At 43.4% G+C, this 23349-nt stretch overlaps 1 protein-coding gene across 1 annotated transcript in view; it reads left to right on the plus strand.

The window, feature by feature from the left end:
* The first annotated feature begins 4419 nt into the window (after window positions 1-4419).
* Window positions 4420-23349, plus strand: part of TOMM7 (translocase of outer mitochondrial membrane 7) — a 29590-nt gene continuing 10660 nt past the window's right edge. The window contains exons 1-2 of the mRNA XM_063450718.1: window positions 4420-4589; window positions 21369-21417. Of these exons, the coding sequence (XP_063306788.1) occupies window positions 4487-4589; window positions 21369-21417 (152 nt within the window). The 5' untranslated portion in view covers window positions 4420-4486. The remainder of the gene's footprint in view (window positions 4590-21368; window positions 21418-23349) is intronic.

The following is a 23349-nucleotide window of genomic DNA, read 5'->3' on the forward strand; positions in this document are numbered from 1 at the left end:
CAAGCAAAGAAGGCCTATGACCAGGGTTACTCACCAGTTATTTCCAGGGTTATTCACTAAATTCAAAGTGAATTTCAGATTTAAGGTCAAACTAGTCAAACAAGAAACATAGTTGAAGTGGAGAATGTTTCCCATTTGGCTAGTTTGGCCTTAAATTTTAAATGAATTTTGTATTCCAAACAATTTTTTTTGTTTTTGTTTTGTGAATTACCATGTAAAAGCATAGTTCAAATTGCACATTTCATTAAAGGAACACTCCAAGTACCATAACCACTTAAGCAGTGGCGTACATACCATGGTCACAGGGGTCGCAGCTGCGACTGGGCCCGTCACTCCAGGGGTCCGGGCCGCCATGCGGACCACCGCGACCGGGTACCAGCTGCATGTTAAGGGGTCCTTCGGGTGGCCCAGGCTGTGAGGGCCACCCGATGGATATGGATTATGGATATGGATTATCAGGGGGACCGGTCAGCGCTGGGCACTTTAACAGCGCGACCGGGACCCCTGTGATGACATCACACGCTGGGAGAAAGCCCTGGTCATTCCTCCCAGAATACAGAGAGCCGCTTGGGAGGAAGGAGGATGGAGTCAGAGTGGGAACTCTGACTCCCATCAGGCTGAGCCACCACTGGACCCCAGGGAAAGTCACAAAAGGTAGGAAACATTTTGTGTGTGTGTGTCTGTGTCTCTGTATGTGTGTGTGTGTCTCTGTCTCTGTATGTGTGTGTGTGTATCTGTATGTGTGTATGTATTATTATTATTATTATTATTGCAATTTATATAGTGCCAACAGATTCCGTAGCGCTTTACAATATTATGAGAAGGGATTTAACTATAGATAGGACAATTACAAATAAACTTACAGGAACAATAGGTTGAAGAGAACCCTGCTCGATCGAGCTTACATTCTATAGGAGGTGGGTGTAAAACACATTAGGACAGGAATTTGCAATCAAATAAGGTGGACTGCCCTTTAGGAGAGGGCAAGAGACAGGTATGTGAGGTAAGGGTTAGTCTTGGAGGCCATATGCTTTCCTAAAGAGATGAGTTTTAAGGCACTTCTTAAAAGATGCAAGACTAGGGGAGAGTCTGATGGCGGTAGGCAGGCTATTCCATAGGAAGGGAGCCGCCCGCGAGAAGTCCTGCAAGCGCGAGTTGGCCGTACGAGTGCGGACAACGGACAGGAGGTGGTCACGGGCAGAACGGAGAGACCGAGAAGGGACATACCTATGGATCTGTGAGGAGATATAAGAGGGGCTAGAGTTGTTCAGTGCTTTATAGGTGTGAGTTAGTACCTTGAATTGACTCCTATAGCATACAGGAAGCCAATGTAAGGACTGGCAGAGGGGTGAGGTGTGAGAGAAACGACTAGAGAGGAAAATCAGTCTAGCAGCAGCGTTCATTACGGACTGTAGGGGTGCAGTACGGCTTTTGGGAAGACCAATCAGGAGAGGGTTACAGTAATCCATGCGGGAGATTACCAGAGCATGGACAAGCTCCTTGGTAGTATCTGGTGCAAGAAAGGGGCGGATGCGGGCTATGTTTTTAAGATGGAATCTACAGGATTTGGCAACATGCTGGATGTGAGGCTCAAAGGTGAGACCAGAGTCAAGTATGACGCCAAGACAGTGCGCTTGCAAGGATGGACTGATGTTGGTACCACAAACTTGAAGGGAGAGTGAAAGAGGAGGATCAGTATTAGGAGGAGGAAAGACAAGGAGCTCAGTTTTTGAGAGATTGAGTTTCAGACAGCGGGAGGACATCCAGTCAGAGATGGAAGAAAGGCAAGCAGTGACACGTTGCAGGACGGCAGGGGAGAGGTCCGGGGAGGAGAGATATAGCTGGGTGTCATCAGCATACAGGTGGTAGTGGAATCCAAAAGAGGTAATAAGTTTGCCAAGAGAGGCAGTATAAAGAGAAAATAGAAGTGGACCAAGGACGGAGCCTTGGGGAACTCCAACCGAGACAGGGCGAGGGGAGGAGGTATCATTAGAAAAGGAGACACTGAATGAGCGTTGGGAGAGATAAGAGGAAAACCACGAGAGGACAGAGTCACAGAGACCAAGTGATTGAAGAGTTTGAAGAAGGAGAGCATGATCAACGGTGTCAAAGGCCGCTGAGAGGATGTGTGTGTGTGTATGTATGTATGTGTGTATGTATGTGTGTGTATGTATGTTTGTGTGTCTCTGTATGTGTGTATGTGTGTGTGTGTATCTGTATGTGTGTACGCATGTGTGTGTATGTGTGTGTCTGTGTCTCTGTAGGTGTGTGTCTGTCTCTGTATGTGTGTGTCTCTTTATGTATATGTCTGCATGTGTGTAGGTATGTGTCTGTGTGTGTGTATGTACCGGTATGTTTGTGTCTGTCAGGGGGGTCTGTCTGTGTGTATGTGTTTGTATCTGTATATATGTGTTCGGGGGGGGGGGCAGGGTCAGGGGGAAGAGGGTCAGGGTCGAGGGGGGAGGGCCCTTGGATCAGTTTTAACTGGGAGGCCCCATGGATTGTGTGTACACCACTGCACTAAAGCATACTGCAGACTGTAGTGTCACCCTCACACCCTAAATGGACCCAACAGTCAAACAGTTTAGAACATTTTTACTTATTGAGTCCCCTGTGCACCATTCCCTGGGCCAGATAATGAGTAGTAAATCCACAGCGCAGCATCAATATGGAGCTCCTAGAAATGAGGGGCTTTAGGAAGGAAAAGAGGCACAGAGGGATTTGGGCCCAAAATAGGGACTATCCCTTCTAAATAGGGACAGTTGGGAGGTATGCCATTGTATATCTACATCTTAATTATTCATAAAATTGTGGTTGGTTTTCTGAACATTATTATATCTCTTTAATATAACCTGATCTAAGAGACATGCTAGTCTTGGATGCTATGATTAATATCTGACATTCCCATTCCATCTACCATATATATTTACACTGACCCCAAAGGTCAGAAAGAAGTCATACAGGCAAGGGCAATGTTACTCCTAACTGCACAAGCATGCCTCTTGGGAGAGGAGTGATAAAGGAGATTGCTAAAGATGTAATTCAAGACTTGCCATTTTGGAGATCCACTGACCAAGTTATCCAGCCATCACTATCCAGCCCTTATTAAAGTCTCTTGGGTCTTTTTTCTTGCCCATATTTCCTGCTTCCAACACATGAAATTCAAGAACAGACTGCTCACTTGCTGCCTAATATATCTTACCCCTTAAGGTGCTATTGTAGCAATATAATAGTTTTTCGCCTGTCAGTGGTTTTAAAACTTAATGAAAGAATCATTATATCACAAAATAGTTTTAAGGGGACAGTTCTACTTTAAATCCTAAGACTGTCAATGACAGTCCTCTTCACATTTCTATATGAAACCAAGCGGGCCACATCACCTGAACATGCATACATTATAAGGGTGCTGCTGGGGCCAATTCATACAACATACAACATCCAGCGTACTCGCTCACTCACTAAACAGCAACTTCAAAGCTCACAAAATGTAATGTGTTTAAAATGTATGACTTGGGCAAACATAATAGGGACTTAGTTACAGCATGTGATCATACATTGCATAAGCCATTTTTTTTCTGCTTAATAGAAAGAGAGTCCACTATGTCGTCCATTTTTTGTTCAAGTGTGCTCGTCCAATCGCCTAAGTCATTAATAGTTTGGATCAATGCCGAGGTGAGACTTGATACGCCAGATTGTACATCTTTGCGAAGGTCATGCAGTAGATTTTTCATTTTACATGTAAAGGCTGCGTAATTTTGAATGTAAAGTTTAATAAGGCTGCTTCTGTTAGTGCTTACTCTGCGTCATTTTAAATGTAAAGTTTTATAAGGCTGCCTATGTTAGTGGTTTCTCTGCGGCCTGTTCTTTTTGCCGGGCCAGTGTTGATGCTGGTGAATCTGCCACTAATGATGGCGATCTGATCTGGGAGTAAATACTGGTTTAATTTAGCCTGGGTCTTTTTTGGCTTTGTTCCCGTCGTGTTGGGTGTTTGGTGTGCTCGAGATAGCTGGGTTTAAGCCATTTTTCTGCTTTGGTTAGTGAGCACTCCAAGCTCACACGTCCATTTCAAACTCTAGCCAAAGTATGCACCCAACAGCTTTATTTTCTAAGCATTTGATTTCTGATAAAAACTTAATATTATATATAATGTAATATTTGCATTCAATTTCTTAAAAAAAAACAAAAACAGTATTTCATAACCCTTTAAAGCGAATATCTTATAGTTCTAAGACAATGAAAAAAAAAGCATTCAAACATTGTTTTCACTCTGGGAAACACTAAATAGAACATGCCCTCAAAAAAGATGGCCGTCCTCCCTTCTAAATTAACCGAGTAAAGGGAAGCACTAGGTGGCGCTGTGTAGCGTGCATTTTTTTTTTTTTTTTTTTTTTGTTAGTTTCTTTCCAGCAGCTCGGGCTCGGTTTACGGCGTTTCCTGTGTGAAAGGCACGTTGCTTTCCGGCCTCCCTTCTGATGCCCTTGTAGCCATGCATGAGATGAGCAAGGAAAGTAAGCAGCGTTTGCAGCAGCTGTTCAAATGCGGCCAGTTCACCATCCGCTGGGGATTTATCCCCATGGTCCTTTACTTAGGTTAGTGCTGTTTACACAACCTGTATTCTGGTTAAATTTTAAAATGATGAAACTCACAGCATTGTATAACTCTGAAAGACACTGCTGGACCATAAGGATCATGGTGTTAGCCTTGTGGCCTGCTGGAGATCACCTGTGTACATGCAGGGGTGTTATTTTTTGATTTAGAGTATTACATTGAGGTAGCCAGGTCCACCCTGTTTCTAAGGAGACCTGTAATGTATTCATGTTGTTGCCGCCCCTTCAATATGTATAATAATATCATATAATATGTATATAATAATGAGTTGCTGGACTAAAATTGGGTTTATTTACTGCTGGCAGCATATTAAATATCTATACTGCAGGTAACACTTTATTTGTTGTCCCACACCATGAAGATCAGGCAAGCCAAGGTGCAGTAAATGTGTCTCCTCGCCCATCATATTGTATAAGTGACAAGCTGGTCTAACGTGTAGAATTCGGTTGGTTGGTTGGTCAGCAATAAATTGCTGTTGGCCCATTTGTGTCATTAAATCTACACACTGAACAGGGTTTATGTGATTCAGAAAACCGCAATGATTCTATTCATTGCTACACTGTGGATGGTATTTGCTTACTGAATAGCGTCATTCATGGATGGCTTTCGTGAGTGGCTCTGTTGATAGAGCAAAGTCTCCTCACCAAGCTTTGCACTTAAAGGAACATCGGGATGAGAAAGTAAAATCACATTGCTTTGGCTTATATGTGTTAGTGTTTGAAGGGCTGTTGAATCTGTATGGGAGGTGTACCCTGCTTAGGGAAGTGTTTCCAAACAGAGCCAGCAGACATTAGTCTTACACCCACAAACGCTGTGAAGAGGCTGACACCAAGGGATCTTGGTAATGAGGTTAAAGGAACACTGTAGGCACCCAGACCACTTCAGCCCATTGAAGTGGTCTGGGTGCCAACTATCATCACCCTTAACCCTGCAAGTGTAATTATTGTAGTTTCTATAAACTGCAATAATTACCTTGCAGGGTTAAGTCTTCCTCTAGTGGTTGTCTACCACAGTGTTCCCCAACCCCTGGGCCGCGGACCGGTACCGGTCCGTGGATCAAACGGTACCGGGCCGCCCGGGGGTGTGCGAGCCTGCCGGCTAATGCAGGGCTGGCATTGCCCAAGTGCCAGCCCTGCAATGTGCCTGCGGACCGGAGGGGAGATCAGAGATCTCCCTCTCCGGTCCGCAGGCACTGTGCTGACAGCCGGCAGCGGAGGGAGTGAGAGAGGACCCGGGAGCTCTTACCTGCAGCTCCTCTAGGTCCTCCTCTCGCGAGATTTGGAGCGTTGCCGCGGTAACCACGGCAACGCTCCAAATCTCGCGAGAGTGAACTCTAGCCCTGTAACTGGGCTAGAGTTCATCTCACCACCACCGGACCACCAGGGAATCCCCACCGGACCACCAGGGACTAAGAAATGTCCCCTCTCCTCACAGTAAAGGTAAGAGGAGGGAGGGGGGACATGAATATATTAAGTTTAATTAAATAAATATAAAAAAAGCCTCCTTACCCCCCATACACACACTGCCCCACAAACACTGCCCCATACACACACTACACACACTGCCCCATACACACACTGCCCCATACACACACTGCCCCATACACACACTGCCCCATACACACACTGCCCCATACACACACTGCCCCACAAACACTGCCCCATACACACACTACACACACTGCCCCGCAAACACTGCCCCCATAGACACACTGCCCCACAAGCACTGCCCCATACACACATTGCCCCACAAGCACTGCCCCATACACACATTGCCCCATACACACACTGCCCCACAAACACTGCCCCCATACACACACTGCCCCACAAACACTGCCCCCCATACACACACTGCCCCACAAACACTGCCCCCCATACACACACCGCCCCAAACATACACACACTGCAACTCTCACACACACTGCCACCCTCACATACACACTGCACCGCTCACACACACACACACACAATTTTGAGTCTGTCTTTATGTGACTGTGTTTGTGATTTTCTGACTATGTATGTGTCTGCGTGTTTTTTTAATATATGTGATATGTTTTTTTTTTTTGTCTTATTAAATCAAAACAAGCGGGCCACGGAAAAAATTATCAAACGTTTACCGGTCCGCGGCGATAAAAAGGTTGGGGAGCACTGGTCTACCAGACAGCCACTAGAGGGACTTCCGGCTTATTAGACGGCTTTTGGTCACCTAAACGATGCTAGACGTCCTCACGCTGTGCATGAGGACCTCCAGCGTTGCTGGAATCCCCATAGGAAAGCATTGAGTAATGCTTTCCTATAGGGAGGTCTAATGTGCCGCGCATGCGCATTAGGTCTTCCCCGCAAGGGGAGGAGCGTGGGCGGAGCCTGAACCCGTGCCGTGGGACATCGACGCCGGATTCAGGTAAGTGTCTGAAAGGATTTTAACCTCCTCAGCAATGTGGGGCGGGGGGGGCGACTCCAGTATTCTCCAGTGCCAGGAAAACGGGTTTGTTTTCCTGGCACTGGAAAATGCCTTTAATCTTCTAAAGCATAAATACTTTAGATTAAAGAATTGGTTACAGTGCCTGGTGTAAATTGGCGCTGCCATGCCTTCAACTGTTAAACTGTTTTCTAATGGTTCTGCACCGAAGACGTGTCCCCAGGCTCAACTCTGCCTCTTCTCCTCCTCCTTCTTTGGGTAATGTGGCAACATTGGCTCACGCAGTGAATGGGTGGGAATTATAGGTTGACCATCAGCTTATCACTGGCCACCAATTACCAGTAAACAAACTTAAATTTTCACCCCTTACTCATGATGAGCAGCTAGCTGATGCTCTCTGCATACTGCTGGCTGAAAAAAACTAATGCAGGGGTGTCAACCTCATTTGTTTTGGAGGGCCAAATTGTCCACTGACATAGGTATGGAGGTCTAAACGTGTAACATTTAAATGCAAATGCGTGCAAACAAGGGGGGAGCGACACCAATGCTTTGACAGAGGCCAGTCTGGTGTGCTATTAAAGAGCTGTGGGGCATCTGATCTAAGATCCTTCAGGAGTCCCACAACCACTCAGTGGGCCTTAACTGGAGGCCAAATTCATGAGCTCCGGGGGCCGTATGGTTGACAGCCATAGGCTAATGCTTCCATAGTGGTCAAATTGTAGAGGAGGCGGGATAATGGATGCCTCCAGAACTTCGCTGTTCACCTGTCTGAGAGCTGTTGAACTCTGTAAGGTATGGTGCCAAACAGGGACTCAAAGCCCCTTAACATCTTCATTGAGAGGAAGTTGTTATGGTGCCGGGAGTGTTTAACTCTTTTCAATACATTATATATTTATTCACTAAAGTGGGACTTGTTAGAAACTCAAATTGAATTTCAAATCGCAGCACTGGGAAGCATTGCTAACTTGGAGAATTTTTTCGAGTTTGGCTATTTTGCTTAATATTAGCTTTAAAACCATAAGTCACTCCTTACAATATTTGTTTTATAACTTGAATTTATTAAACCATTAAGGACGGCGGGCGTTCAATGCCGTTCTTTTTTGGGCGCTCCTAAACGCCGGAGGGCGGCTTAAAACATGCCTGCCGTCCTAGGGACTTACCGGGTCCCCGCCAAACCCACATCAGCGGTCGCAATCCGGGGGGCTGACTGGGAGCACAGGCAGCCCCCTTCTGCACGATCCGGTCCTCCAGGGCCATGTGATCACGGGGTCCTTGCGATCACATGGCCGGAATAGCCGGCTCATGCAGTGCCAGCAGGGGGACTGCCTGAACTCTCAGGCTGTCCCCCTGCTGCCTGTAAAAAAAAAAAAAAAAAGTTAGTAAAAGTTTAATTAAGTGAATACAAATACAAAAAAAGTCCTCCACTCACTCCCATCACTCCTGGGTGACCGCAACGACCACAGTACACATCAGCTCGAATACATACATTAAATAAAGTTTTTAATAAAGTAAATTAAAGTACTTAGATCATTTGTGTGTGTGTGTGTATATATATATATATATATATATATATATATATATATATATATATATAAATATATGTATATGATATGTATGATCTAAGTACTTTTTTATGCGCACACACACTATTATTCAAAGTGTATGTTATTCAAAGTTACATATATATATATATATATATATATATATATATATATATATATATTATAATTATAAATATATATAGTAATAATAAAATTTAATTTAAAAAAAAAAATTGTATACCTGTATACTTTCGCTCTAACTGTATTTTGATATTAATATACATATATATTTAAATCAAAATACATTTTAGCATGGTGTATGTGTGTGTGTATATGTATGTATGTATGTATGTGTGTGTGTGTGTGTGTGTATATATATATATATATATATATATATATATATATATATATATATATATATATAATTAGTAATTCATGAAATGACTTATTTGAGGGATTTGCCTGACAACCCAGGCAGAAAGTTCAGAGAATATGGTTTGCAAGCCCTTTATTTAACCCCGTAACTTTCCAAGACATCATAAAACCTGTACATAGGGGGGTACTGTTTTACTCGGATGACTTTGCTGAACACAAATAATAGTGTTTCAAAACCGTAAAACATATCACGGCAATAATATTGTCTGTGAAAGTGCAGTTTATTGCATTTTTCACACAAACGGCACTTTCATGGCCGATATTTTTGTGATAAGTTGTAATGTTTGAAAACACTAATATTTGTGTTCAGCGAAGTCTCTCGAGTATAACAGTACCCACCATGTACAGGTTTCATGGTGCTTACAAAAAGTTACACAGTGTAAAATAAGAGGGAAAGACTATGTGTGGGTCAGAGAGGGAAGTAATATTTTGCTTGGATATGCCTAATGATTGGCATTCTCCACATTGTAAATTTAAAAACTGAGGTCAGTGAGAAATTGAGAGGAAATTGATGTTTGCCTTTAAAGGAGCGATCTGTAATGATTATGGTTCCTGGAGTGACCTTCTGGCCCCCATCTTAAGACGTTAAATTGTTTTAGAACAGTTTTACTTTTTAATTGGCGTCCTCCAGGTGCCACTCGACTACGTCAGCCAGAGAGATGGCACTAATAAAGGCTCCTAGCTGGAGCGTCTGGCTCCCCATACCAGAAGTGACTGGTGCCTGGGATACCCCAGGTATGAAGTTGCCAAGAAACATTCAAAATCAGATTCCAAAGGCTTGACAGAGTAGTGCAAATAGAAAAGAGTTTTATTCAGGATCAGAAGAACAAACATTTTATATGATGTTTTGGTGACAAGCTGTAATCATGTATACATGATTAAGGATTGACGTCTAAACTTTGTATGATATTTATCATATCTTGAAAGGAACCTATAGTCCAGAAAATAATTTTTTTTTTGGGTGGCAATAGATTCTCTTTGTCCACTCCCCTTTAATAAATAAATGTACTACATCGGGACTCCTCCCCTGCAGTCGCCTGCTCCTCCTTCAAAGACATTGACATGCCTGTTGATGTCTTCTGCATTCTCCTCCAGTCCAATACTTCATATAGAAAATAGATTTTAGATACACAGGATTGACCAAAGGTTTAATTTCTCCAATCACAGGCTGCTATCCGCGACATTTGATTACAAGACTGAGTTTCACTCCTGTCATGGAGGAGGAAGTGCTTCTAGACATCAACTAATGCTGTATTTTACTCAGCAATTTAAACATTGATGTTTCCACAAAACTGGATTGTTTTATTTTGCAGGGTTAAAATGACGAAGGTTCACTTATGAAAGTGCCAATTTCTATTGAAATCTGCACTTTTGGAAAATGCGACACATAAAGCACTTCACTACGCTGAACTTCTTAATCTGTTTGGAGAGTCCCTTTAATGGGAAACTCACAGTAATAGTTATTATCCCTAGTTAGTTATGTGCCAGAAAAATCATTTTTTTTTTTTTTTTTTTTTTTTTTTTTTTTACTTTTTCCTGCTCCAACTCTCCTTTGTGCTGTTTAACTCTCTCCGCTTCCCGCGACGTCATGGTGGAGGTAGGCATGACCTCCTCCAGGATGGTCCACTCTAATGCTCTTCAATGGGGACCTGATGAGGTTTCAGGCTTTCCCCATAGGAAAATATTTAATTAATGCCCAATAACCGTTTATTTGGAAATTTGGTAGGGAAATAAAAAGGGCTTGTGTAAGTTTACAAAAAAAAGATAGGTTCTCTTTCAATCTGGTCCAATTGAGGCAAAAATAATCTGAAAATATTCCCTAAATCTGATTTAGTCAAAACTTGGCTCTTTTTTTGCCTAAATTCTACAATTCAGATTTAATTTCATAGTTTTGTACAATACTGATAGTAGGACGTATAGACAACAGCAGCTTTCACAGTTGTGCCAATGAGGAAGTTACATTACTACTAATGTTCTCTGGTATCTTATTTTTAACTGTTTATTTTTAACTGGTTGTCCTCATCGTACAGCTTGAAATTACTACCCACACATTTCTGGTAATGTTGTAATGGTCTTTACCCACTCTCAGGGGATTCTCCGCTAAATTACATTAAATTCTGTCCTCTGGATAAACCCATCTTCATAATCAAACTTTCCAATTGGGTCCAGTGACCACATGTAATTTCCTAGATGGACCCTGCATAGTGGCTTTGTTTTGCATATGTGGAGCTAACTTATTCACAGAAGAAAGTGAAAGGAGTCCTATTCATGAAACTTGGTCCACCACCAGACCATGTGGCTTTGGCCCTCGAAATTAGGCAGTGGTTCCCAAACCAGTACTGATGCCCTCAACCACCTACCCCGCCTATCTACTAATCCAGGATTTAGGGATTACCCAGTTGTGTTTAAGGTGTTTTTATAAAGGAAACAAAAAAAAACTTGGACACCACTGGGTAATACATAAATCCTGGGAAATTAAACTGTTTGTGGATGTCAAGTAATACAGAATGTGATTACTCCGTGTAACTAAATGTTGGATCACTTTTGATAATTTGCATCCCTCCGCATGATAAAGGTGTTCCATTTATATTTTAATTCTTTATTTTTGGTATGCAGGTAGGTACAGCAGTGCCTGTATTGCCACAACAGCATCAGCAGGCTCGATTTTCATAATCAGATTATAACAATATTGTGGCGTGTTGGGTACGCATACATTTTTAAATGAAAAGGTAACGATAAAGGAAACAAGCTAGGAGCAATATGGTTTAAGTTACATTGGAGTAGGTGAACAAGCATAAGTGTATTAGCAGGGTATAGGTGGACTTTGAGTTTAACAATCTGTGCCTCTACAGTGGGGTTAAGCATGGTAACACTTTCTCTATTTAAAGTGGGTGTCTAAGATCTGTGGTTTGCTAGTGTGATTTTCTAGAGTGTGTTCCTCGCTTGGTGCTTTGTGTAAATCATGCTGCGTTATTAGTAGGCAGTGTGTCTGGCTAAGCATAGTTGGAGTTGATGCTAGGGCAAATAATGACGAGTATAAGTCAATGTCCATGGATGGAAGCTTAGCGACAAGAGTCCGCCAGGTTGAGTAGGATTTAAGGTTCATCTGTGCCGGCGTCTTCACCGCGGTCAGCCAGCAGGCAGACTGTGTCTTTTTGCCTGCTTATCCGATTCCCAATCTGTGGGGAGGTTGTTGGGCGCCCTGCCTTGGGGACGCTGCGTGTGGGGTACTCTGGCTTGGTAGAGTGTGAGGGTGTGCCTCTTCTGGGTGTTTCATGATGCTCTGCCATGATGAATCGCCATCTGGGAGGGGTTGTGGTTGTCGGTGCCCTTAGAGTTTGGCCCTCTCCAGCCCTGTGCTTTTTTGGTAGGTGCCTCTTGTTGTGCCGCGGTGGTGTTGCCCTGCGCTGTTTCATTGGCATGTGGCGGTAGTTGTGGTGTTGCAGGCCCAGGCTGGTTTGGGGTTTCGGTCCCTGTGACCTGTCTTGTCGGGACTGGCAGTTCTAGGGTCTGGTGGCCCATGTAGGTCTGCTTTATAAGGGCTGTTCAGTGGGGTCCCGCTCTGTGTGGCCCCACATTTCATCCTGGTTGATGCCCGCAACCTGTACCTTAATTTTCCCAGTGTAGTCCACCAACACAGACCTGGGGAAGGTTGTCATGGTGGTCGGGTGGTGTTGGGTTAGCTCCCCTTCGATCTGCTCTCCTGCACTGGCGGTCCGCACGTGGATGTTCCTCGCTCGGGCGATTGTTTATGCCCAGATTGGTGTTCTGCTGGTCCCCTGCTGACCGGGATGAGCCCCCTCCCCCCCCCCCCCCCGGTCCAGGGAGGAGCACGTCTGATCCTGCCGGCGGTCAGGCCCCGCCCCCTCTTCCATTTATATTTTAAGATTCTGGCATGTTAAAAGAGCCATTACCACCCACTCAATTGAACTATTCAACTATGGGACAGAGTAACCCGCAAATATGACATTATCAACACACCATCCCCTCTAACGCCAATCCTTCGAAACAAACAATTCCAACCCGGGATGACGCCCCATACTTTGCGAGATACGAAGATAATAACCTGGTACGATTCCACCAATTTTTCCGGGGACAACAACTTCTACCCTTCACACAACTGCCCAACAACACTCCATACACGACCTTCGACCACTTTAGATTCCTGCAGATACGGAGCTTCCTCACTCAATCACACAACCAACAAGCAGCGACTGCCACGCTCACCACCTTCGAGAAGATGTGCATGAACACCCCGATGCAAAAAGGCCAGATATCTACCATATACGGCATCCTACACCACACCCATTCCACTGAAGCCTTATCTTACACGAAGGCATGGGAACGGGATATAGGCCCCATCACTGACCCGTCAGACTGGCAAGACATTTGGGAAGCCACAGCAGCAATCTCTATTTGCGTGACACACAAAGAACAAGCGTATAAAACCATGCTCCGCTGGTACATCACCCCACTAAGACTGAAACAAATGCGCATAGCACCCTCAGACCGTTGTTGGAAGGGGTGCGACGACCAAGGCACCTACATCCACCTATGGTGGAACTGCCCACACATCGCCCAACTATGGCAGGACATAACACAAATGGTAAACAGGGCACTACACAGCAATCTCCCACTGGACCCCTGGCTCTGGCTCTTGTCTAAACCCCACGAGACCCTTACTAGGGCACAAAACAAAATGACGGCCCGGATCGCGTTGGCCACCCGGAGAACCATAGCCAGACACTGGGGAAGCAACGCTGTCCCGGCAGTATCTGAAGTACTACACAAAATAACAGAAACCATGGAAATGGACAAACTGTCAGCTCTGGTCCACAACACTACAAACTTATACCACAAAATATGGGACCCATGGCTAACTAGGACGATACTGGCCCCCCAATAACTCCACACCCGCAGACTCTCCCTCCACTTCCCCTCTACCCATCTATCTACCCATCCTATCCCCCTACATCCCTTCACAACCTAATACACCACCCATACCCGTAGACGAATCTCCGATACAGCAGATAGCCCTCATAGACGTCCCCTACCCAACCCATAGGACGATCAACGCCCACCAAACATTCTCAAAACGTCATCCCCTCCCCTCCCAAACCTGGACCCATACGGCTCCTACCCCAAATATAACAGGACGGAGATTACGATTCACAAGAATGACACGCTAGGACCAGACGAAAAACACAAATGCAACCCCAAGACACATACTAGCCCCAACTCCAATGGGCACACAGAAACCACCCAGTTTCCACATCTGCTCATAACATGTACGACCTTGTACGCCGACTACCACCCAGTAATTTTCTCCCCCACGCATCTCAAGGGACCATAACTCCCTCCTCAATGTTAATATTGATATTAACCGATATTGATTTTTTAGAGCCGATACCGGTACCGATATTCTGTGAACTTTCAGGCCGATAGCCGATATAATTTGCCGATATTCTGTACATTTACCATTTTGGAAAATAAAAAACTATTTCTAAAGGTAAATGCACAAAATATACATGCCACGTGTAGTGGATGCAGTGTGTTTAGACAGGGGAGCTGTGTATGTGTGTGTGTGTGTGTAGTGGATGCAGTGTTTGTGCAGTGTGTGTGTGTGTAGTGGATGCAGTGTTTGTGCAGTGTGTGTGTGTGTAGTGGATGCAGTGTTTGTGCAGTGTGTGTGTGTATAATGCAGTGTGTGTGTGTATAATGCAGTGTGTGTGTGTATAATGCAGTGTGTGTGTGTATAATGCAGTGTGTGTGTGTATAATGCAGTGTGTGTTTGTATAGTGTGTGTATAATGCAGTGTGTGTGTGTGTGTATATAATGCAGTGTGTGTGTATATAATGCAGTGTGTGTGTATAATGCAGTGTGTGTGTATATAATGCAGTGTGTGTGTGTATATAATGCAGTGTGTGTGTATATAATGCAGTGTGTGTGTATATAATGCAGTGTGTGTGTATATAATGCAGTGTGTGTATATAATGCAGTGTGTGTTTGTATAGTGTGTGTGTGTATATAATGCAGTGTGTGTTTGTATTGTGTGTGTGTGTGTGTGTGTGTGTATATATATAATGCAGTGTGTGTATATATATAATGCAGTGTGTGTATATATATAATGCAGTGTGTGTGTATATAATGCAGTGTGTGTTTGTATAGTGTGTGTGTGTATATAATAGTGTGTTTGTGTAGTGTGCATTATATATACACACACTATACAAACACACTGCATTATATATACACACTATACAAACACACTGAATTATATACACAGTGTGTTTGTGTAGTGTATGTGTATAATAAGTGTGTGTGTGTGTGAGGGGGCATTTTTTATTAAATTTTTTTTTTTTTTAATTTTTATATTAAATTATTTTTTTTTATATATATTTAATTATTATCATTTATTTTTTTGTTGTCCCCCCTCCCTGCTTGTTGTCTTGCCAGGGAGGGGGGATATGTTAATCCCTGGTGGTCCAGTGGCATTGTCTTAGCTGGGGGAGGGGAGGGGAGGGAAGTGGAGTGGGCAGCAAGCGTTTACTCACCTCCCAGCAGCTCCACAGTGTAAATCTCGCGAGACCCGCGGCCGTCAGAGCTAGCCGCGGGTCTCGCGAGATTTACACTGGGGAGCTGGAGGAGCTGCTGGGAGGTGAGTAAACGCTTGCTGCTCGCCCCCCCAGGACCGCCGGGCTTGTAATGAGCCTGGCGGTCCTGGGAGGTATTATCGGCAATATCGGTATCCCTATTGGCCGATACCGATATTGCCGAAAATACCGAATATCGGCCGATTATATCGGTAAAACCGATAATCGGTCGATCCCTATGCGACAGTGATATAACCAACTCTGTTCCGCAATATTGATGTATTGTAACCCTCTCCCGAACCCCACTCTTTTCTGTACACCTCCCCCTAACACCCCCCCCCCCCCCAAAAAAAGAAAAAAGAAAACGGATATAAATTAGGAACTCAAAAAAAAGTAAATATAGTTGAAAGTTGAATGTACCTACATTGTATGAGAATGCAATAATTATTACGTATGTATGATGTGAAACATGTTCAACAAGATACTAATCTTTATCCCACACTTCCTTTCTGTACCCCTACCCCAAAAATAACAAAATCTTTTCAAAATAAAGAATTTATAAAAAAGAGCCATTACCCCCCTTTTCTGAATGTTTAATTCCTTTTTGGAATGGTTGTGGTCTACAGTTCTCGGTCTTTCATAAATGGCATATTACTACTACTAGCAATGTGGCTGTCTGAGGCTTCAGTTTTGAACATTTTCAGAAAGTGTGTGTTGGAGGAGTTGATCAAAAGGGCATTGGGACTTGGGGGTTAAACTGTGCTCTAAAGTTAAACCATCGCAAGCAACATCCTGTCACCATAACCTATTTTTAGTGACATTTTTACCTTTAACTAGATTTTTTTTTTTTTCTTTTAATTTTGTTGTTTGAGCAGTACTATTTTTACATTTGAATTAGCAATAGTTCTGGGACATATCTTTGAAGGGACTTGGGCTGGTCTCTTCTATATTATAAACCTTTTTAGGAAGTTGTAATTGGTTCTAGACAGTTTTTTGGGGGGTTTTTTGTCAATCATTGTTTTATTGAGGCACTGATATATACAGTACAGAAAAAAGAAATGGTCTCAGCAGACTTAAAGGGAAACTCCAGTGCCAGGAAAACGATCCGAGTGGACATACCCCTTTTAGAATACTGTGGGTTGTCTACTTAAAAAAAAAAATATATATAGTTTGATGGGGGTAAATTACATTGGCCGGCTTAAATTTTTTTCCCAAATACGACATGGGTGCATGATGACCAGCTGTCATTTTTATGAAAGTTTTGGAACAGAGTTCCAGAGCCTCATCCCACTCCATTTGGTATTCGATCTCCTCTTTCATAAATAGACTTCTTATTCATTCTAAGAACTCGGCACCAGATAGTTTTTCTGTATACAACCAAGGCTATATTTTAGAATGTGTATGTATACAAGGTAACTCTCTCATTGGAATGTACATAATGGAGCCAATACTCTTTTTACTGTTCGAAAGTTTTTAGAGATATTGAGAATAGTATTGGGGCACTTCTAAATATATATAAAAGGAGCCCCCTTTAGGTGGTGTTCATCTGCTACTCTCTGAGGAAGTGAGCGCACAGTTCACAAAACGTGTAGGAGTGAGGAAAGACCGAACACCTTACAACATTTTGTTTTTTTGAACCATCTGAGTACCCATACCACGGTCCTCCGGCAATTCAGTGCGCAAACCGGAGAGAGTGAAGAGATACTTCTATCTAATGGAATCCGAACCACCTATGGAAAAGTAAGCAATTCTAACAACACACAGGAGGATACAAGGAACTTTTATTTATTTACTCTTATTCCATATGTAAAATCTAAATGGATCTCGTTAATATTGATAGACTACACAGAAAATTGCAACCTGTAAAATTTTTGGGGTTGCAACCACATATTCCGCAAACCCGTCAGATGAGTGAACCTGTAAATGGTGTTTTTAAGTGTTTGTGGTGTTTTTTTTGTTGTTTTTTTAATAGGTTTTTGTTTTGTTTTATGCATAATTTGTTAGAACCTTCCCATGTCTTGATCGACATAAAGTAGGTAGGGATACAACAGACTTAAAATCAAATGTGCGACAAAGTAAAGCAACTTCTGAATAGTTTAGTGAGTGGTATACGAAGTAATTATTACACTATTGTTCTTGTTTTTTTATATTTTAGGTCTGCTGTAACCCGGTATATTTTTTTATACTATGTTTTTGTATATTTATTTAGAAACTACATTTTATCTTGTCCTACTATTAATGCAGCAAAAGATAACCTTTTTTTCTTTTTCATGAAGTGGATGGGGTTTGGTGTTTTTTTTGCACATGATTGCTTTTGTGTTAAGTTTTCACTTTTCATTACCGTGAGTCTAGTTTCAGAAGACACTTGGATGGTTAACTTGCGTTTCAATTTGTCTGAGGGTAATACCTGTTTATTCCCCAGCACTTCTGAATAATTCATTCATTTGTGTTTTGAATTAAAGGGAGATTCCAGACACCTGGATAACTTTCATTCATATTAAAGGGGCATTCTAGACATCATGACCACAACTGCTTATTGTGATATTTATGATGCACTGAAAATCTTGGCGCTGTATCCTCATTCTCTGTGTAAGGGTTCCTTTGTTCAAGACAAATGGGGCACTCATTTGGCATTCATAGCTCTCCCCGTCTGCAGCTCCACTGATATTGCAACATTTCCATATTATGTAGTGCGTATGTTTATGAACATATAAAATTAAGTCCTGCGCTCAAACTCGGACTACTCCTGGGCAGCAGCAATGACTATATTACACATCAACCCCAACATATACAACAAAACCCAACAAAAAAAGTTACTTGCACACTATGCCATATCCCAATGCATGTTTAAATAACTGAAGGTTTTTAGTATCACTCCAATGGACATTTAAGTGTAAGCTCACCTGCCATGTCAGGTTTGACCGCACAGGGAGTACCTGGACAGGTTTGACAAAAAAAAGCAGGAAAGGTCAGTAGACGTGTACCATCATAACCTTTTACAATGAGCTGCAGAGGCTATGGTGCCTAGAGCACTCTTTAACATTCAGAGCCAAACAAATCCCGGTCTCTTTATTTCTAAATGGGTGTAAGAGTATAGCTCCAGTGTACACTACAGTACAAACGTTTCAGACAGTTGTGTGTAAATGCTGTAAAGTAAGAAAAAAAATAGAAATGTTAATTGTTTACTTTTATCAATAAAGAAAAATCTAAATCAAATCAATATTTGGTATTACAACTTTTTGCCCTAAAAACACCATCACATTCTTTTTGGTACCACTGGGATTTTGTTTGCATATAGTCAGCTGCATGATTTAACAATGATACCAAACAAGTGTCAATGAACAATCAATTGACAGTGGCAAACTATTATTTATTTTCTTAGAAGAAAAAGAAAAGCACATTATTAAATTGTTAAATTGTAAGAGTTAACTTCAGCAAAAAAAAGGAGCACATGTAAGCGCGACTGGCATGAATGACTGAGGGTAGTAGACAAACATAAAAGTCACTTCTTGTGAATGTGACTACATAAAAACTATCATGTGTAGGGGGGCGGAGCTAGCTGTGGAACAGAACGGTCGCACACTTTGGAGCTCTGCACCAAATAGAACAAAAAACAGCGAATTCCGGGTGGAAATTGGACGTAACACTGACCAATTCCTCGCATCCCTAGCAGGAGAACAAGATGGGCAGAAAACACAAAAAAAACAAATCCGGGAAAAGCCCAAACGCCAGAGATATCGGGGAACTTCTGCGCAACACACAGCAAGCCGCGCAACAGGCCGCATGGCAAAAGATGGCGCTGGAGGAAGAAGGCTCCTTCTATTCCTCAGACGGAACCCCCTCGGATCTCGGAGAGGGACTCTACAGGAGTCCGGCACTGGGCTTACCACCGGGACCCTCTCCTGCACAAACACCAGCCGGGGCACCAGTAACGGCGGATCTGCTCAAAACTATGTTGGCAGACCTGCGCTAGGACATAGCTGCGGACATGGCCTACTTTAAAGACGCAGTTGAAGGTGCAACAGCCAAGATTGTCCTCCTGGAAGCCTCCACAAGCTCCCACGACACCAGACTCACCTCGGTCGAAAGACAAATCGAGGACCTACAAAGGCAACAACTGGCAACGGCCGACAGGCTGGACTACATAGAAGACCAACGCAGGAAATACAATCTAAAATCCGTGGAATCCCGGACTCGGTCACCCTCACTGACCTGCCACACTATGTTAGGCGACTGGTCGCAGTCCTCTTACTGCCTAAACAAACAAAATTGCTGAGACTTGACGGGATGTTTCGTCTCCCTAAATCAAAAAAGGCACCACCGGAAGCCACTGCAGATCTAATTATCAGGTTCCAGTCCTTACAAGACAAAGCCATGCTTCAAAATGCAGCACGAGGGAAGACCCCCTTAACCTTTGAGGGGTCTACATTATCGCTGTTCCCACACGCGCAACCCTCACCTGGAGGAAAACCCTGCAACCGCTTGTACAACAGCTGCGCAACAAAGGAGTACCATACCGCTGGGGCACACCGAGGGCGATCTTGTTCACCCACCAAGTGGCCTATAGAGCACACACCTACCCAGAACTGGAAGCCCTCCTGCTCAAAATGGGCCTCGCCACCCACACAGGCAAAGGAACTACGGGACTCTCTCACCTGAACCCAGCGGGGATAGCAGAGTTCGTCCCACGCCAAACTCAACGGCCCACATCCGCACAAGATCCAGTGTGAGAAAAGGAGACACCTGCAGAACACCCTCCTGCCACCATAACGAACTGGCTCCGGTTACGATCCACAAAATCACCTGATGCCTCAGGAGTTAATCTGTTTTTTTTTTTGTGTGTGTGTTTTTCTTCTTTGTTTTCTTAGATGTTATTAATTTGTATTTCAGTCCGGTTAACCACCGCTGCTCCCCTAAGTGCATCGATCACAAGAGGACCCTATCTTATCCATACACAGATACGGCCGTTGGGCTCTACCTGGCTAACGGCTAGCTATGATTGTCCTAGCCGCGTTAACAATAGCAACCCCCCCAACACTACCCAAGTAGGTGATAAAACCCCTTGATGAGCACAACTAGCCTAGAGATAACCCTAGTGTTACTCACTGGGGCACCCTTAAGCCATCCCTTCCAGGGTCCCCTACTAAGCATGCTACGTAGTAGTCTGCCACTCAACAAGATACGAACGAGGACGCCTAAACTAGCAGGTCCTTGTGCCCCACAAGAACTCACACATAGGCACGACTCTGATCATGCATTCATAATGCTCCTTAGCGGAACAATTCCCCCCCCCACCCAGACCAACGTATACTAATGCAAGAATGCAGCATAGATTGCCGGAGGGGGTCAGTCTTCCAATAGAGCACTACTCCCCTCATGAACACCGCAAAAGTGCTTTACTCCAGCCCTGGAAGACCCCTTACTTTCTTAATGTTTTTGTTATCACTTGTGCATACAAAAAACAAAAAATCCTCATTCTGCATGCCTAACGCTTGTGAAATATACAAATTGTGACCTGTTACATACTTGTGACCTGACAACAAATGTAAAACGTATTTTTGGCAGATTTGCAGATTGAGAAAAATAAAGAATTAAAAAAACAAAAAAACTAGCATGTGTAATATTTTATTTTTGATATCATTTTATGCTTTGAGTTCCTTGCAAGTACTACTTGTATGAGTATATAATAAGAAACATGAATGCAAACATTGATCATATGTGCATATTTTACGAAGATTTTTGGTTTTCATCTCTTTTTTTTTTTTTTTACTTCTAGGATTTAAAAGAGGAGCTGATCCTGGAATGCCACAGCCTAATTTACTTAGGTAAGCGCCAGACCAGAAATGGAGTGTTGATAAATGCATTATTTAAATCTTTACCAAAATTTCACAGCGTAACTAACTTTTCTCTTAAGTGTCAGGAATACAAACATGTATTACATAGCTACATAGCTGAAGAGAGACTTGGGTCCATCAAGTTCAGCCTTCCTCAAATATGTTTTTGCTGTTGATCCAAAAGAAGGCAAAAAACCCAGTCTGAAGCGCTTCCAATTTTGCGACAAACTAGGAAAAAATTCCTTCTTGACCCCAAAATGGCAGTCCGATATCTCCTTGGATCAAGCAGCTATTACCCCACTAATTAGAAATTATATCCCTGTATATTGTGTTTTTGCAAGTATTTATTCAATTGCTGTTTAAACATTTTTATGGACTCTGATAAAACCACCTCTTCAGGCAGTCAATTCCACATCCTTATTGTTCTTAAGGTAAAAAAAAAACTTTTCTTTGCCTTAGAGTAAATCTCCTTTCTTCCAGCCTAAATGTGTGATCTTTTGTCCTGTCCATGTATAGCCCTGTTTATGAATAGATTTCCAGATAATGGTTTGTACTGGGCCCGAATATACACTGCTCAAAAAATAAATGGAACACAAAAATAACACATCCTAGATCTAAATGAATAAAATATTCTTCTGAAATACTTTGTTCTTTGCATAGTTAAATGTGCTGACAACAAATTCACACAAAAATTAAAAAATGGAAATCAAGTTTTTCAACCCATGGAGGTCTGGATTTGGAGTCACACTCAAAATTAAAGTGGAAAAACACACTACAGGCTGATCCAACTTTGATGTAATGTCCTTAAAACAAGTCGAAATAAGGCTCAGTAGTGTGTGTGGCCTCCACGTGCCTGTATGACCTCCCTACAACGCCGTGCATGCTCCTGATGAGGTGGCGGATGGTCTCCTGAGGGATCTCCTCCCAGACCTGGACTACAGCATCTGCCAACTCCTGGACAGTCTGTAGTGCAACGTGACGGTGGATGGAGCGAGACATGATGTCCCAGATGTGCTCAATTGGATTCAGGTCTGGGGAACGGAAGGACCAGTCAATAGCATCAATGCCTTCGCCTTGCAGGAACTGCTGACACACTCCAGCCACATGAGGTCTAGCATTGTCTTGCATTAGGAGGAACCCAGGGCCAACCGCACCAGCATATGGTCTAACAAGGGGTCTGAGGATCTCATCTCGGTACCAAATGGCAGTCAGGCTACCTCTGGCGAGCACATGGAGGGCTGTGCGGCCCCCAAAGAAATGCCACCCCACACAATTACTGACCCACTGCCAAACCGGTCATGCTGGAGGATGTTGCAGGCAGCAAAACGTTCTCCACGGCGTCTCCAGACTCTGTCATGTCTGTCACATGTGCTCAGTGTGAACCTTCTTTCATCTGTGAAGAGCACAGGGCGCCAGTGGCGAGTTTGCCAATCTTGGTGTTCTCTGGCAAATGCCAAACGTCCTGCACGGTGTTGGGCTGTAAGCACAATCCCCACCTGTGGACGTCGGGCACTCATACCACCCTCATGGAGTCTGTTTCTGATCGTTTGAGCAGACACATGCACATTTGTGGCCTACTGGAGGTCATTTTGCAGGGCTCTGGCAGTGCTCCTCCTGTTCCTCCTTGCACAAAGGCGGAGGTAGCGGTCCTGCTGCTGGGTTGTTGCCCTCCTACGGCCTCCTCCACGTCTCCTGATGTACTGGCCTGTCTTCTGGTAGCGCCTTTATGCTCTGGACACTACGCTGACAGACACAGCAAACCTTCTTGCCACAGCTCGCATTGATGTGCACTTGTGTGGGTTGTAGACTGTCATTCTTTGTTGCTTCCGAAGTCGACAGTTTGATTGACTTGGAGTTACATTGTGTTGTTTAAGTGTTCCCTTTATTTTTTTGAGCAGTGTATTTGTATAATGTTATTATATA

The sequence above is a fragment of the Pelobates fuscus genome, chromosome 4 (assembly GCF_036172605.1).
Source record: "Pelobates fuscus isolate aPelFus1 chromosome 4, aPelFus1.pri, whole genome shotgun sequence".
Classification (NCBI taxonomy): domain Eukaryota; kingdom Metazoa; phylum Chordata; class Amphibia; order Anura; family Pelobatidae; genus Pelobates; species Pelobates fuscus.